This window comes from Heliangelus exortis, chromosome 2 (genome assembly GCF_036169615.1).
Source record: "Heliangelus exortis chromosome 2, bHelExo1.hap1, whole genome shotgun sequence".
In the NCBI taxonomy this organism is placed as follows: domain Eukaryota; kingdom Metazoa; phylum Chordata; class Aves; order Apodiformes; family Trochilidae; genus Heliangelus; species Heliangelus exortis.
Genome location: NC_092423.1, coordinates 127,895,233 through 127,909,136, shown reverse-complemented (window position 1 = coordinate 127,909,136; position 13,904 = coordinate 127,895,233). Strand labels below are relative to the sequence as shown.

Sequence of the window (13,904 nt, the reverse complement as noted above, 5' to 3'; positions counted from 1 at the left end):
AACAGAAACTCAGTGTTTAGCAATACATAGGCATCATGATGTTACTGTTCTCATTTTCAGCTTCTAAAAACTAACCAAACTTCTGAACACTCAAACCAGTGTCCAACTTCACTGCTGTTTTTTCTATTACACACCTAAATGATAAATCTACAATTAAAACTTGACTCTTTCCCTCCCTCACCCCACCTCTTTCTCTCAGGCTTTGTGCTTTCCTGTGTCCCAGGGAGGACAGGAATGTACTTACCAGGTACTCTCATTTCCAAATACCCTCGGACTCTGCTTATAAGATCAGAAGGGGGACGTTCCCCAGAAACACCAGCTCCAGCTTCATGAGTGTAAATGTCCAGGAGCAGCATTTCATTCAACATGACTTGACGGAGTTTTGGAGAGAACTCTGTCACAAGCTCCAAGCAAGCAGCAAAAAGCTGTTTTGCATGGACAAAATCCTGCAATAAAGAGGATGTGCATTGATGGTTCCTAATGGATTCATACAAGAAAACATTAGAAATGCTGTTCTGCTCTGTTCTGGCTGAACCAGCTTCAGTTCTGTTATTATTAGCACTGCTCAAGTATCTCAATTACTATTTTATGTGCTTGAGTCTTTTGGACTTGAACTTAAGCTTAATAGTTCCAACAGTTCCAGATTTTTCAAACAAAATAAGACTTTTGAACAAAAATATACCACAAGTAAATGTTGGCATAGCAGGTATTGGTCTCCTTTACCTCACAGCTTAGCAAACTACAGCATTGTCAATTCCCAAGCAAATAAAACATAATTTCAATAAATTGCTTGTGTAAAACAGTTAGTCAAGAGAACAGCACTTTGATAAAGAAGAACACTGACTTAGAAGTCAAATCACCCCTGGGTTTAGATATAATGTGCTTTAGTACATCATAATTTCATTCATACAAAGTTTTGATTATCACCAAGCCTAACTCACTGAAAATCATTATCCTCACTCTACTGATGGAATTACAAGACAAACATTTAGCCATTATACAACACATACAGCTTCTTATTATATTTCCCTCACTACCTGGTTGTTCAGTTCTTTTTCTCAAAAAGGAAAAAGGGCTTTCTGCAGTTTTAGTGTTGTTAAAATTCAGCTGCCAAAACTAACTCCCCACAGTACCTTTGGATGGCTTGCTCACCTTGATTGCACAGCAGTGTAATCCCTTTGCCATAAGGATGTAGACCAAATCCCTAGTCAGATTGTCTTTGATTCCTAAAATAACATTGCCGTAAACATTTGGTACTTCCCACTGGGAGAGAAATGCATAGGACATTTGCACAGAAACAGGTTTTAGAATTCACATCACTGCTTAAACCATTAAAACCAAAACTCAAACACTGGAAATGACTGAGATTTAAGTGCCAACAATTTCATTTCTACATCTAATCAGAAATAATTAATTGCTCGTAGAAGTACAATAAATATGGCTCCTCACTCTGTTTTGCTCATACTCTGAATATGCACAAATCAGTAGGGAAAAAAAAACATAAAAAATTTGTCCTCTCTCTTGTTTCAAGCTTTTAATGGCAGGAACTTAAACTACAACAATATTGCTAACTAGTCAGAATACTTATGCCAAATAAATTTGTTTTCTCACAAGGAAAGCTTACGACACAGCCAGTAACTCCTTAAAACAAAGGTTATACATTTTATTCTAACACTTTTCACAGAAAATGCAACTTTACGTATATATAACTATTCTTATTAAACCACCATTATGCACAAAGGGGGAAAAAATAATCACAATGAGCATCTATGAGAAAGTGTTTCCCATTCTTTACCATATGACACCCAACCAGTCCTTGAATTAAACTCTCTCATGATCACATGAAATAAAATTACCTTATTTGAAACTGTCCAGAACTGGCGTTCTGAAGTCATCCCATGCAACTCAATCAATATCTGGCGAATCCTCCAAGGATCTACTGACAATATAAGCTGATGTTCAAGCTGGCCAATATTGACACTTGCTGAAGCTAGAAGAAAAGCAATCAGGTCTCCAGCACATTTCTTCTTAATGAAAATGCTTATATTTGTTTAGTGTACAACATTTTAATCACAACACAGGAAAACAGCAGATACACCAATGCTTTTGTAGGCCCCACACATCCTTTTGTGCCCTTCCATGAATACCTTGTGCCAGCTTCCCAGATCTAAGAGGCTGCAGGACATTTTCTCACATGCAGCAGCTCTGAGTATTCCCTTATCCTTGCTACAGTGAAGCAGTGGTTCAAGATCTGCACCAAAATATGTGCTCCTATACTGCCTTGGTGAAAATATGTATTTTCACAACTGTATCTGGCAAATAAGTTGAACAAAAAGATCTGGGTTTCACTTCTGTAGGTTTAAAACTTCATCTAGATGGCACCCCTGTGGTCCAGCTTATCACAAAGTCACATTAGTCCTGGTGTAAGTCCAGGGGCCAAGGGCCTTTTCTGGGAATTGCTGCCACAGCCAGAGTTAGTTCAAACCAGCTGCTACACCTCTCTTTCATGTGGTCAACTAGAACACAGTCACAGCTGGGACATTCACCAGCTAAAACCAGAAAGTATTCTCTCCAAAAACATTCTCTCTAAACTTCTTCTGAACACAGACTTGCACATAGTAACCTTAAGCATGGAAACCACTGTGTCCATCTGTTAATGGAAATACTGGGAAAATTACCTGGGATATCATAAAAAGAAGTCACAGGTTTTGTGCTGAGGTTTATTCGAGGAGATCTCTTCCGCATTTGATCAACGAGCAGCTTCCGTTCATCATCTTTCAGCAGCTTTATGAACAACTCGTGAGATGAAATCATGAAGACAAGCTGAAGATCCTCCAAACCCAAACACAAGTTTCTAAGCAAATAAAAAAGTTAATCCATGAACAGGAAGAAGCTGCTTATTTTCCTGCTTTTACGTTCTCGAAACATTTATTGTGCTGTTACACTGCTTAAAAAGTGTAAATTTAGTTTTTACTTAATATGGGTACATACTTGAGAAATGCTGCCAGTTTTCTCTTCAGTGCTTCAGAAGCATTTTCTAAGTTTATTGATCTTGAACAAACCTGGGAAAGAAAGCACCAAATCACTAAGCAGCCCCTCAGAACTCTTAAAATACTTAGTTACAGTGTTACTGCCTAGAATTCTGACTCACAATTAGTATCAGGAAGGATCCCTCTCCTCTAAAGGGAGGCAACAAAGTGATCTGACTAACACTGTGACAACAGACACAGATGGACAAGAATTTCTTTCAACACCTACACAGGACAGCCCGTTTCCAGCAACCGTGATCTTCCCTCATACAGCACTGACATTCCTTTTCTGTATTCCTCTGATATTCAGGTGTGCTGACACTGAATGCCACAGTATCAGTCAGCCTCACAAGTTCATTAAATACGTAAGAAAGCCTTTTCACATGAGTTTAAAATGGAACCAACATTTCTAAGTGAAAACCTGTACAAATCACTCACAGTTTAAAAAAAGCTGTAGTTGAAAGATAACTAGATAGCTGAGTTATGATTGTAAGCTTGCAAGAATTTGTTTTTCAAGACACTCATGTTATCTTCTAACACAAGCAGCTGATGGAACAGCTTTTGCTGTCTCTAAAGTGGAGAGTACTGCCAGCCAACTTTTGCCACATGCTTGAACAGACAAGCAAAAGACAAGGCTCGAATTAAGATTTGAAAATAACAGCAAAGTAACAAAAGTAGTATGTTTAATTTGAGCAATACTACTTTCCTAAAAAGTTTCATTGAGGGCAACTGTTCAATTTTCACAGGTAACTCAGGATCATTTCATGAAGTGCCAACTATTACAACAACCCTGGTCAGGGAAAGTGGTACTCTTCAAGAGACTGTTTTCCTAGTATATCTGTCTTGGAGATTTTTTTTCCTATGTTCTTTGAAAATAAACACTCAGCAATGTCACTACACAATTTAATGATGTCAGGAATTGCAGCAATTTTTAATCTAAGCTGAAGCAACAGGTCAACATTGATTCCTACTCAACAGATACAAACAGAGTTATGATCAGAGATGCAAGATTAATTACACAGAGTACAACTGTACAAACTGCAAAGAAGCAGAATAAAGTTTGAGAAGTTACCTTAAAAGTGTTTTTCTTTGCTTCAGAAATCTGAGCATTACTTGCAACAAAAAGAAGGTTCTATTGTGAAAGAGATATCTCACTAAATACTTGTTTCCCCTTCTAATTTCAAATAATTTCTTACCTCAAGAAGGAAGTCTATTTTCTCTTTGCTGGGTTTCAGGAACAGTTGACAGAACTGAACATCAACTGTGCGCCCCTGCAGTACATCACAGACCGTGTTGCACACACAGACTTTGAAACAAACTTCATCCAGAGCATCGTTCCTGCATGAACACAAAACCAAAGATCATAGAACTGCTCTGACAAACAGAGTTGGTATCACAGCAAAACTCTAGGCTCCAGATCCCAAGCCAAGTTTGGAGCATGTGTCTCCATCCAAGACTGCACTCTGGAAAACTTGACTCAGGATCTCCGTAAGTTTACCCAAGACCTCACTTTTTTAAAGGAAAAAATTCCCTTCCAGCTCACAGCTCTGTTTCATTTGCAGACTTCATTATTGCTTCAGCATGAGCACCACTGGGAACTCCAGCTAGAGCACTGCAACTGGCACAAAGGTGCACTGCTTCTTGGCAAGCCTCAGGTGTGGCTGACACCCCAAAAGACTTCAGGAACATTATGCATCTCAGAATACAAAATCACTGGACAAAAACAAATAACCAGAACCTATGGCTTCCTTCTCCTAATCCTCCCCTCTGTGTTTCAACTCAACAGCAGAGTCAACAACCCTCTTCTGTCTTGTACTCCTCACTGAAGGTGCTCAGTTACCAGCCATACACAGAGCTAAACAACAGCAATTAAAGGTTTTTTCCTGAGATATTTATTTGACTTTTCTCTGGCTCAAGTGAAAGCTGAAATCAGTAAGTACTAGGTTCTTACACCAGGGTCTGTCACCAAGAGGCAATGTGAAAATCAATACTTCTTTTTCCTTACACACATTTGTACAACTGAGCCTCTCACTTCTTCAACTGAAACACTTGTAGGCACCTCCCCTTCAGAGAAGAATCATCATAATGATTATATGGAGATGCTTTCCATACAGTCCTGATTCAAGTGCCTAAGCTCCACAAAAGGTTGAATTTTGGATGTGGCCGTGTGCTCAGCACTTCTCAGTTTGGAGCCATTCAGAAGCTGCCCTTCTAACATGCCTACTCTCTGCTCATTATTAATATTTTCTTACTATACATGTGCCATACCAATTCTTCCACTGTGGGCTAATTCAGCAGTGCATGAGGCTCCTAATCACAGACAACTACACTGCCTGTGTTCCCAATGAAGCACACATTCCTGTGCAACATACTGCTTAGGATGGTCTGTCTAAACACTTTGACTTCAAGTTTTAGAAGACCCCAAAAGACATATTAATTAAGTTGTAAATTTATATATATATATATATATATATATACACAAGCTATATATATATATATATATATGTATAATTATATATATAATTATATATATAACATGTATATATATTATATATATATATACTTACATATATACAAACACACACACATCTGATCAATTAATTTTGAGCACTTTACTGATTTTTTTTAATTTATGTGTTAATACTCAGAATTTTTTTTTCACTTAAGTCCACATTGAAACAGATCACAACATAGCTCGTTACTGCTAACAGAAATAAAAGTTGCAGTTCCTTGGATGCAAGTATTTTTTTGTTAGAAGATTTTCTATACTTCCCATTAAAAAAATCGTAATAAAAATTGCTTTTCATTATCATTGAACAAATCATTAATGTCTTACCCTAGCTGAGCTTTTTGGAAGAGCTCTCTCAGCACTGATTGCCTGAACTCAAAAGGTAAACTGAGGGTTAGATTATCTTCAAGGAATATCTTCACTAAGTCCTGCAACACAAACACAGATGGGTAGTCAATGGATAATGCAAAAAACAAACAAACAAACAAAAACCCTAAAACAAACACACAAAGTATTTTTTTTTAATCTGGTAAAAGTTACCAAACTAACCAAAGCAGCTGGCACCTGAATGCAAGACTAAAATTCATTGAACAACCAGAAAGGAACCAACCAACAACGAAGTTCTACAGCATCACAAAATCAAAGGAAAAAAAGCAAACCCAACAAACAACACAAAACCAAATTTGCACATCTCAGCAGCAGCACTCCCTGAAAACCAAAGAATTAGGTTCTAAAAAAATTCTAGACATCAGGCATAGAAATTATTTACATTGTATGGAATCAATGATATTGTAGTCTATGTAATTTATTACATATCAGATTGTGTTATACTCCTATATCTGAGTGTTCTAAGACAGTACATTAATGTTTAACTGGAACACTTAAATTTATTAAAATCCCTATCAGTTCAGGGGGAATCATAGAATGATAGAAAACCCTCAAATAAACGTGTATTTATTTAAGCACCCTACCTGATAGTTGCCAGATTTCATACAGCTGTGGATTTGACTGTAAGGTGTTGCCTGTTGAGATGCATCACCAGAAGATGAGGTGAGAATTCCACAAGCTTGACAGTACCCAGCTAATCGTTCTTCATCAATGGTAAAATGAAGTGATGATGAACCATTCTGAAAAAAGGTCATCAAATCTTAGTGGCCAAAATATTAATGAAAAGTAATTTGGAAACACTTGTGAGTTTCCCAATTAACAGCAAAACAACAAATAATGTTCATACACGTTTCTTTTTTAACAGCATACTTTTATTGTGCTCTTTAGAGCACAGACTATGTTTTTCCTGTTTAAATACATTTCTGAGTTTTGCAGTCCAGGGAATGTAATTGTGAAGCAAAATTAAAAAATGGAGCAAATCTTGGACATAAATTGAAATGTTGAATTTTTTAAAAGGTCAGAACATAGATGATCTGATTTCCCCAGGAAAGGTGAGAGAGTAACTTAAAGCACACGGAGTTCTATCAAGTTACCTTCCCTGAAAAGACATCACTACTATCAGAAAATCACAATGGACATCAAATGTTCAATCCAGTTAACACTAGTAGTGGAGATACTATTCTTGATTTTCATTCATCAATACAATTTGTGCAAGAGAATACTCATTACAAAATGTAGAACAAAGCAGCAATATATTGCAATTGATTGCTACAAGCAAGGGCCAATGTGAAAAAACAAAAATTGCTGTTAAAATACCATGAAATTTCTTCAAAGATTGTGTGTACCATCAATAGTTAATAAACTGCTAATGAAGCAAGCAGTAATAGACAAGGTATTTTTAGAAGAGTTGAACACACAAGCTAATAAAATGTTCATTACCTTTGCAATCAACTCCTTTGTTTTGAAAAACTTTTCTTTAGCATTTTCTTGAACAGCTGCATTTGTAGCTCCTTGTTGAAAATAGATTGCACCCAAATCATAGCAAACCTGCAAACAGCATTGATATAACACACATTAGCTTGGAAATTTACACAACATTTAAAGTCAAGGTTAAGTATTTCAGCTCAAACCTTACACAATTTAAGCTATTCCTACCTTTATCTAAATGTATACACACTGCATATTTTCCTCATGTACTTCAATTGTTTCCTCTTTAACTGCAATCTCAGTATGAATTATTCTGCACAGGCAGTACAAAATACACAGAATGATTTCCACATATTCATTAAGAACAATGCAGCAAGTTGCCCTTGCCATGTAATGGTTTACTCTGAGGTGTGCAAGGGAAGTGAGGGGCTGGGGGAAGCAACAATATTTACAGTACTGAAAAAAGTTCTAATAATGCAAAAATGAAGTCCACAATATCCCACTGCATTAAAAAAAGAACACAGGAATATTAATAGAAAAATACTGCAATTTATCTCAAAAGTATTACTTAAAGTTTTGTCTAAGGAAATAGACATAAACCAAGAGCTTTAGCTACCTGGCACTGTATCTCCTCTGCACTGATTTTCAGTCCAGCTGTGGAACTCTCTGTTTCTCCATTCACCATTCCAGGCTCCATGGCTAATAAATCCAGAGTCCTTATAGTGTGGACATAAAGATCTTTGTTCATTTTAAGTGCTCCTTCCAGGACAAGGATGGAATCAGCAGCTTGCTCTTTCAACTGCAACAGATCAAAGGCATTGAAAAAAATTAAAACTCTTGTTTTTGAATTCAACTTGAGGTTTAAACTAACACTAGAAGTGCAACTGTACAGTAAATGGATATTAAAAAAAAGGCACTTTTATACACCTGTTTTATTGCTATGTACAATCTGCTCCCGTGTTTCCTGTACAGTAAAGAAACTTGTGACTTCTGCTTCAGATTCAGGTACTCAGAAAAACAGGATCAATTCTTACTTCCACTTAAAACAAAACATTTTTCTGTTTCACCTTCATCTTTTTGTCCATTTTTCTGAGTATCCAATTATGCAAAAGACTGTAAATTTTCTTACTTCACAGCTGAAACAAAACCAGCTTCTATGTGAGCAGGTCTTTTCAAAAATTCTGATGAATAGGTAAAACAGTTAAACAGTATTCATGTCCATCTTTTTGAAAAAAATGAAAGTTAAAAACTGTAGAAAATGTATAATGCAAATTCTATAACTGGTTCCAAGTAGTACAAATGTAAGAAAATGAGTTAGGCTACTTATAAAAGTAGAAGGTGTGTTGTTCCTCTTTCTTGTCTCTCTCAAAGGAAAACATTCGAGGCACAAGTAGCCTTCTGTTGAAAGCTAAATACAGAAAACACTCAGTTCCTAAATCCTTTTTAGAAAGTTTTTACTGTTGAATTTTGGTGCCATATGATTTTGCACCTGAAGCATGGTATGATCTTAATCACTAACCACACACTAATTTTGTAAAGGCTTCATATGGCTAAAAGCATGCACTGATGAATTAATACTTGAATGTCACAAAACAAATTCCATGACATCCAGCACAGACAGCACTGTCCATAAAGCACACAGTGGAACTGTAGCAAATATTAAAAGTGGCAAATATAATATGAATCCAACAAAACTTGAATCCAACAAAATAACTGTGATTCAATTATTTCCTGACTGTTCATATTTACCTGCAAAAGCAAACAAAGCCAAGAAAATAAAATTAAGTTTCTCACCACTTTCAAAATGTTTTCAGTTAGTTCCTTTTCTTGCTGCATCTGGTTCATCCTAGAAAATACAGAGAAGAGGTCAAGATCTCAATTCTAATACAAGACTCCATATTCTTTTACTTCATGTTCTGGACCACAACAATTAATTCATAATAAGTTTTAATTACACTTTAAACATCATTATGCAGAACCACTGACTGCTCTTAATTATCTACGTCTAAAACAGAGATTTATTTAATGAAAATAGTTTTGGATGAGAACATGATTCAATAAAATGGAATTTACAAAATTTTTGTGGCTTTTTTCCTTAAAAATCAGACTTAATATTAGCAAAAAAATTCCTTCCTTATCATGAAGGAATCGGCCTCAAGCCCCTTGAAGCTTCACTATTTAAATCTTCTCAAGCATGTGTCAGGAGCAGAACTGCATTCATGTGTTTATGTGAAAATCAAAAGTATTTTTAAATTATTTCCCACATAGATTTTTTAATTTAGGTCAGACTCTGATTCATATGGGACAAGATTTGTAGAAAAACAAGGAGAAGCAGCAGTAGTATTTTTAAACAATATATTTACCAAACTCTCTCAAACAAGTATGGCCTAATACTATAGCATAAAGTTAACATAAAACACATGGAAAGTACCACTGAGATATTTAACTTCTTCAGAGACATTCATAACAAAGAAGACATTGGAATTTAAGGACAGGTTGTAACTAAATCCACACAACTTCTGGAATGCAAAATGAATACTGACTTTAAATTACAATTACCTAATGAAGCAATTTATTTTTCAAGTCACCAAAATAATGCAGAAAACTGCTATACTGAAACAACTGTATAAAGCAAGTTACTATAAATTAAAACAAGATACCAGAGATGTACCTGTTTAAACCAGGCAGCAAGCATTCTGCCTGGGAAAACTGCCATCTCCCTATCTCCCATGATTTTTCATGCCTCTAGGTCACTAAGACTATAATATATTGAATGAGTAGAACAACAGACAAGTAAATCCATGTATCAGGAATGTCTGGTGAGAAAAAAAGAATATACTTCCAATAAATGCAAGTTTTCTATACTACAACTACCCATTTTAAGCAACTGTATCTTACTGAATATTTGATTCAAATGCAATCCAAATTAAAATTCTGATTACAAAATGCACGTGAAGTTCCAATGAGTTGTGTCTGTAACTTACACATTTAACTGAGGTGGACCAGGTTTTGGTTGCTTTACAGGAAAGCTGCTTTGAACAATGGTCCTTATGGCCCTATACAGGGGAGAAAATTAAGCAAAAAATGCCATTAGCTTCAGACATGTAGCAAGCAGACTGCACACCTCTTACAAATATCAGTTTATCTTTTCAGATACATTATACCATTGGAATACATCCTCTACTCAAGAGCAAATACAGTGTTTAAGAAGTGCTCTTACAGCCATAAAAAGCTAGAAGACACCAAGATTTATAGCTTTATGAGGTGACACTTCAAACCACTACCAGTGGAACATCAGCAGTTGAATAGCTTTTCATACTCAGCTCCTGTAACCTACCTACAGGTCACAAAATTACAACTAGTTTAAGATTTTCTCCTTCTGCATACAAGTACATAGACAGAAAAAAACATTGTTTTATTCTATTACAATTTTAAGATTACTGTCTTAAAATAGTTACCATCTATTGTAAAGTAGTATTGCCATTGCAGTGGTTGGGGGTAAGCTGGACAGGTCTACATCCACATGTTTAGTTCCTGGGGGAACTTTGCTGATACAAAGAAGTTCATTCAGTAGCATGTTCAATACAGGAACAGACAAGCTATTAAAAAAAAATAAATAAAAAAAATCAGATACCTTGCAAAGTAATCTCACTCCTGGAAATATTTAAATAATACATCCAACTATTCAGTACTGTATTAATAACCCATGGCAGTAAAGGTACTATGCTTATTTAGTTTAATTAAATGCCCTGGCAGCTGAACTACTACTGCACACCACTGCATTAGCTAAAAAACAAAAGCACGTATCTTAATTAAGAACAATCTTAGACTTAATGAACTAACAGAACAAGAACTCTTTAGTAGATGAAATTACTTCAGACTGATTCTCATAAAAAACCACATTTGAACAAAACAATCCTATCAAACCCCAGAATCAGCCCAATAGAGTCATACAGTAGGGCTGATCTTGCAAGCTGGACTGCACCTGCATTTTAAGAAGCAAAGGTACTATTTGACAGGAGACACACAACGAATAAATGAATGAATACTTCCTGCAGGAAAGGAAGCAGCCTTAAAAGACCTCCAATTTCAAACATGCCAGAATGGGGAAACTTAAGCTTGTTTTGTCACTGAAGAAAATACAACCTAAAACTCCTCTTTTTGCAGTTTAGATGTGCACATCTTCATGCCTAAACCTCACTGTTCTTCTCTAATTCCAAAACAGGGTGGCTTTGCTCAAAGACACTGCCTTTGTCAACTCCCTTTCCTAACTCAGAGAGTAAATTGAACTTGATTTCAGTTGTAACACCCAAGACTTTTCTTAATATAAGACAGATTCTGTCAGAAAAAAGAACAAGACAGATTTCTATTTGTTAAAATAAAGAACTAAAACCACTTCCATTTAGTAATCTCAGCATGAAGATGAAGAGACTGTACCTTTTCTCTAACACATCCAAGTCCCACTTCAGATGAGCAGCAACTTTAAGAGCAAGGAGTTTTAAAATGCGGTTTCTTTTGTTATCAGGTGGTGGCTGCACTTGATTTTGTTCATTCACAGATGGTTTTGAAGCTTGTTCCAAGAACTGGACAATCAGCTGCACAGGTGGTGGATCTGCAAAAAACAGAGCCACTTTTCAGATTCTTTGTAAGCCCGAAATTGTTGCAGCCAAAAAGAGGGATCTCGCCTCATTGCCATTTTTACAGCTGACAACATTTTTATAGCACCTGGCATTTGGGATTCTAATGCCAAAGGGTATCTTCCTTATGCTGTCTCAAACCAGACAATTAAGATATCTTTATTTAACCTTCAGGTTTACATGGTCAGGGTAATCACATTCTGGTATGTTTGCATTAATTATGTCTCAGTACCTGCATCTACAGAAAATAAATGCTGCCTATTGAAACAGCAAGTTAAGTGTTGTAAAAATATAGACTTACTTGCAATTCTCTACATTTTAAAATATATTTACAAACAACCGCTGGTAATTCTCAATACATCTATAAAATATTTTTAGAATGATTTAAAGAAAAAAGCCTCTAGATCTCTTCCTTATAATACATTTTCTCCAATACCTTTGAGCTGTTTTGAGGAACTGAAGCCAAACTGTAACAATTACACTCTCCCTGAACTTTGTGGAACATAAGACTGATACTAATAATTTTTAAACGCAAAATATCAGTATAAGATCTAAACACAAAAATAAAGCCAGCTGATGCTCTAAATTTACTTTTTATAGAGGTAATACCGTCCCAGATTTTCCTATATCCTCCACCTGCTTGTAGAATTCACATAACGAAAAATACAATTCCCACTTATGCTCATCAAAAAAAAAAAAAAAATCAGTTGGTTTAAAATATGCTAATTTTCCTACAATGCAATGGACTAGGCTTCTATCCATTCCAGGCCTCAGAAGACACAGCACTTTCAGCACTGAATCTTTAGGAGGCCTCTAGTGTCTTGCCTGGCTGCCCTACCCCCCCCAGACCGGCTCCTCGGATGCAGCAAAGCCCTGCGGAGCATCCCGGGGGCGGGGAGCCCAGAGAGAGGGAGGGACGGGCGAGATGAGGGAGAGAACGGGCGAGATGAGGGAGAGAACGGGCGAGATGAGGGAGAGAACGGGCGAGATGAGGGAGAGAACGGGCGAGATGAGGGAGGGACGGGCCAGAGGGGAGAGGGACGGGCCAGAGGGGAGAGGGACGGGCCAGAGGGGAGAGGGACGGGCCAGAGGGGAGAGGGACGGGCGACGCAGGAAGGGAAGGAGAGGGGAAGGAGAGAGAAAGGAGAGAGGGGCGAGGGGGAGACGGGTGAGGGGGAGACGAGCGAGGGGTGGAGATGGGCGAGGCAGGAACGGAAGGAGGGGGGAAGGAGAGAGAAAGAAGGGAGGGAGGGATGAAGGAGGGGGAGGGGGCGAGGGGGAGAGACGGGCGAGGCAGGAAGGGAAGGAGAGGGGAAGGAGAAAGAAGGGCGAGGGAGAGACGGGCGAGGGAGAGAGAAAGAAGGGAGGTAGGGATGAAGGAGGGAGGGATGAGGGAGGGAGGGATGAGGGAGGGAGGGAGGGAGGGAGGGAGGGAGGGAGGGACGGGCGAGACGGGGGAGGGAGGACGAAGGAGGGCGGGCGGGCGCAGCCTAGCAGCAGACAGGTCCTTCAAGGCAGCGGAGGAGCCGCAGGGGCAGGGGAAGGGGCCCGCAGGGAAAGGAGCGAACCCTTCTTCGCGGGGACCCGTGGAGAGGGACGCTGAGCAGCGCTCGCTGAGGAGCCAAGGGGAGACAGCCGGCAGCAGGGCCGCGCCGCACGCACCGGGAGAGGCCTTCTGCAGGTGCTGCTCCAGCAGGGACTCCTCCAGCAGGAACTCAAACCAAGAGGTCTGCGGCGGCGTACAAGGACGGCTCGAGGTGGCGGCTTCCCGGTCCGCCGCTTCCGCGCTCATGGCTGTTCCCCGGCCCTGAAGCCGCCCCCACCCCGGTTCAGCACCCGCGGCCTCGCTTGTCACACCCTCCCCAGAAGGAGACAGTGGCGGCGACAAGATGGCGGCTGGCCACCGCCCCCTGG

At 38.5% G+C, this 13,904-nt stretch overlaps 1 protein-coding gene across 1 annotated transcript in view; it reads right to left on the bottom strand.

The window, feature by feature from the left end:
- Nucleotides 1-13,904, bottom strand: part of INTS8 (integrator complex subunit 8) — a 23,851-nt gene extending 9,947 nt beyond the window's left edge. Inside the window, exons 1-15 of the mRNA XM_071737974.1 lie at nt 13,653-13,904; nt 11,791-11,965; nt 10,812-10,952; nt 10,338-10,409; nt 9,148-9,199; nt 7,970-8,152; nt 7,366-7,473; nt 6,510-6,665; nt 5,866-5,966; nt 4,226-4,367; nt 2,992-3,062; nt 2,679-2,854; nt 1,857-1,990; nt 1,153-1,263; nt 245-446 (exon numbers count right to left, since the gene is read on the bottom strand). Of these exons, the coding sequence (XP_071594075.1) occupies nt 245-446; nt 1,153-1,263; nt 1,857-1,990; nt 2,679-2,854; nt 2,992-3,062; nt 4,226-4,367; nt 5,866-5,966; nt 6,510-6,665; nt 7,366-7,473; nt 7,970-8,152; nt 9,148-9,199; nt 10,338-10,409; nt 10,812-10,952; nt 11,791-11,965; nt 13,653-13,782 (1,954 nt within the window). The 5' untranslated portion in view covers nt 13,783-13,904. The remainder of the gene's footprint in view (nt 1-244; nt 447-1,152; nt 1,264-1,856; nt 1,991-2,678; nt 2,855-2,991; nt 3,063-4,225; nt 4,368-5,865; nt 5,967-6,509; nt 6,666-7,365; nt 7,474-7,969; nt 8,153-9,147; nt 9,200-10,337; nt 10,410-10,811; nt 10,953-11,790; nt 11,966-13,652) is intronic.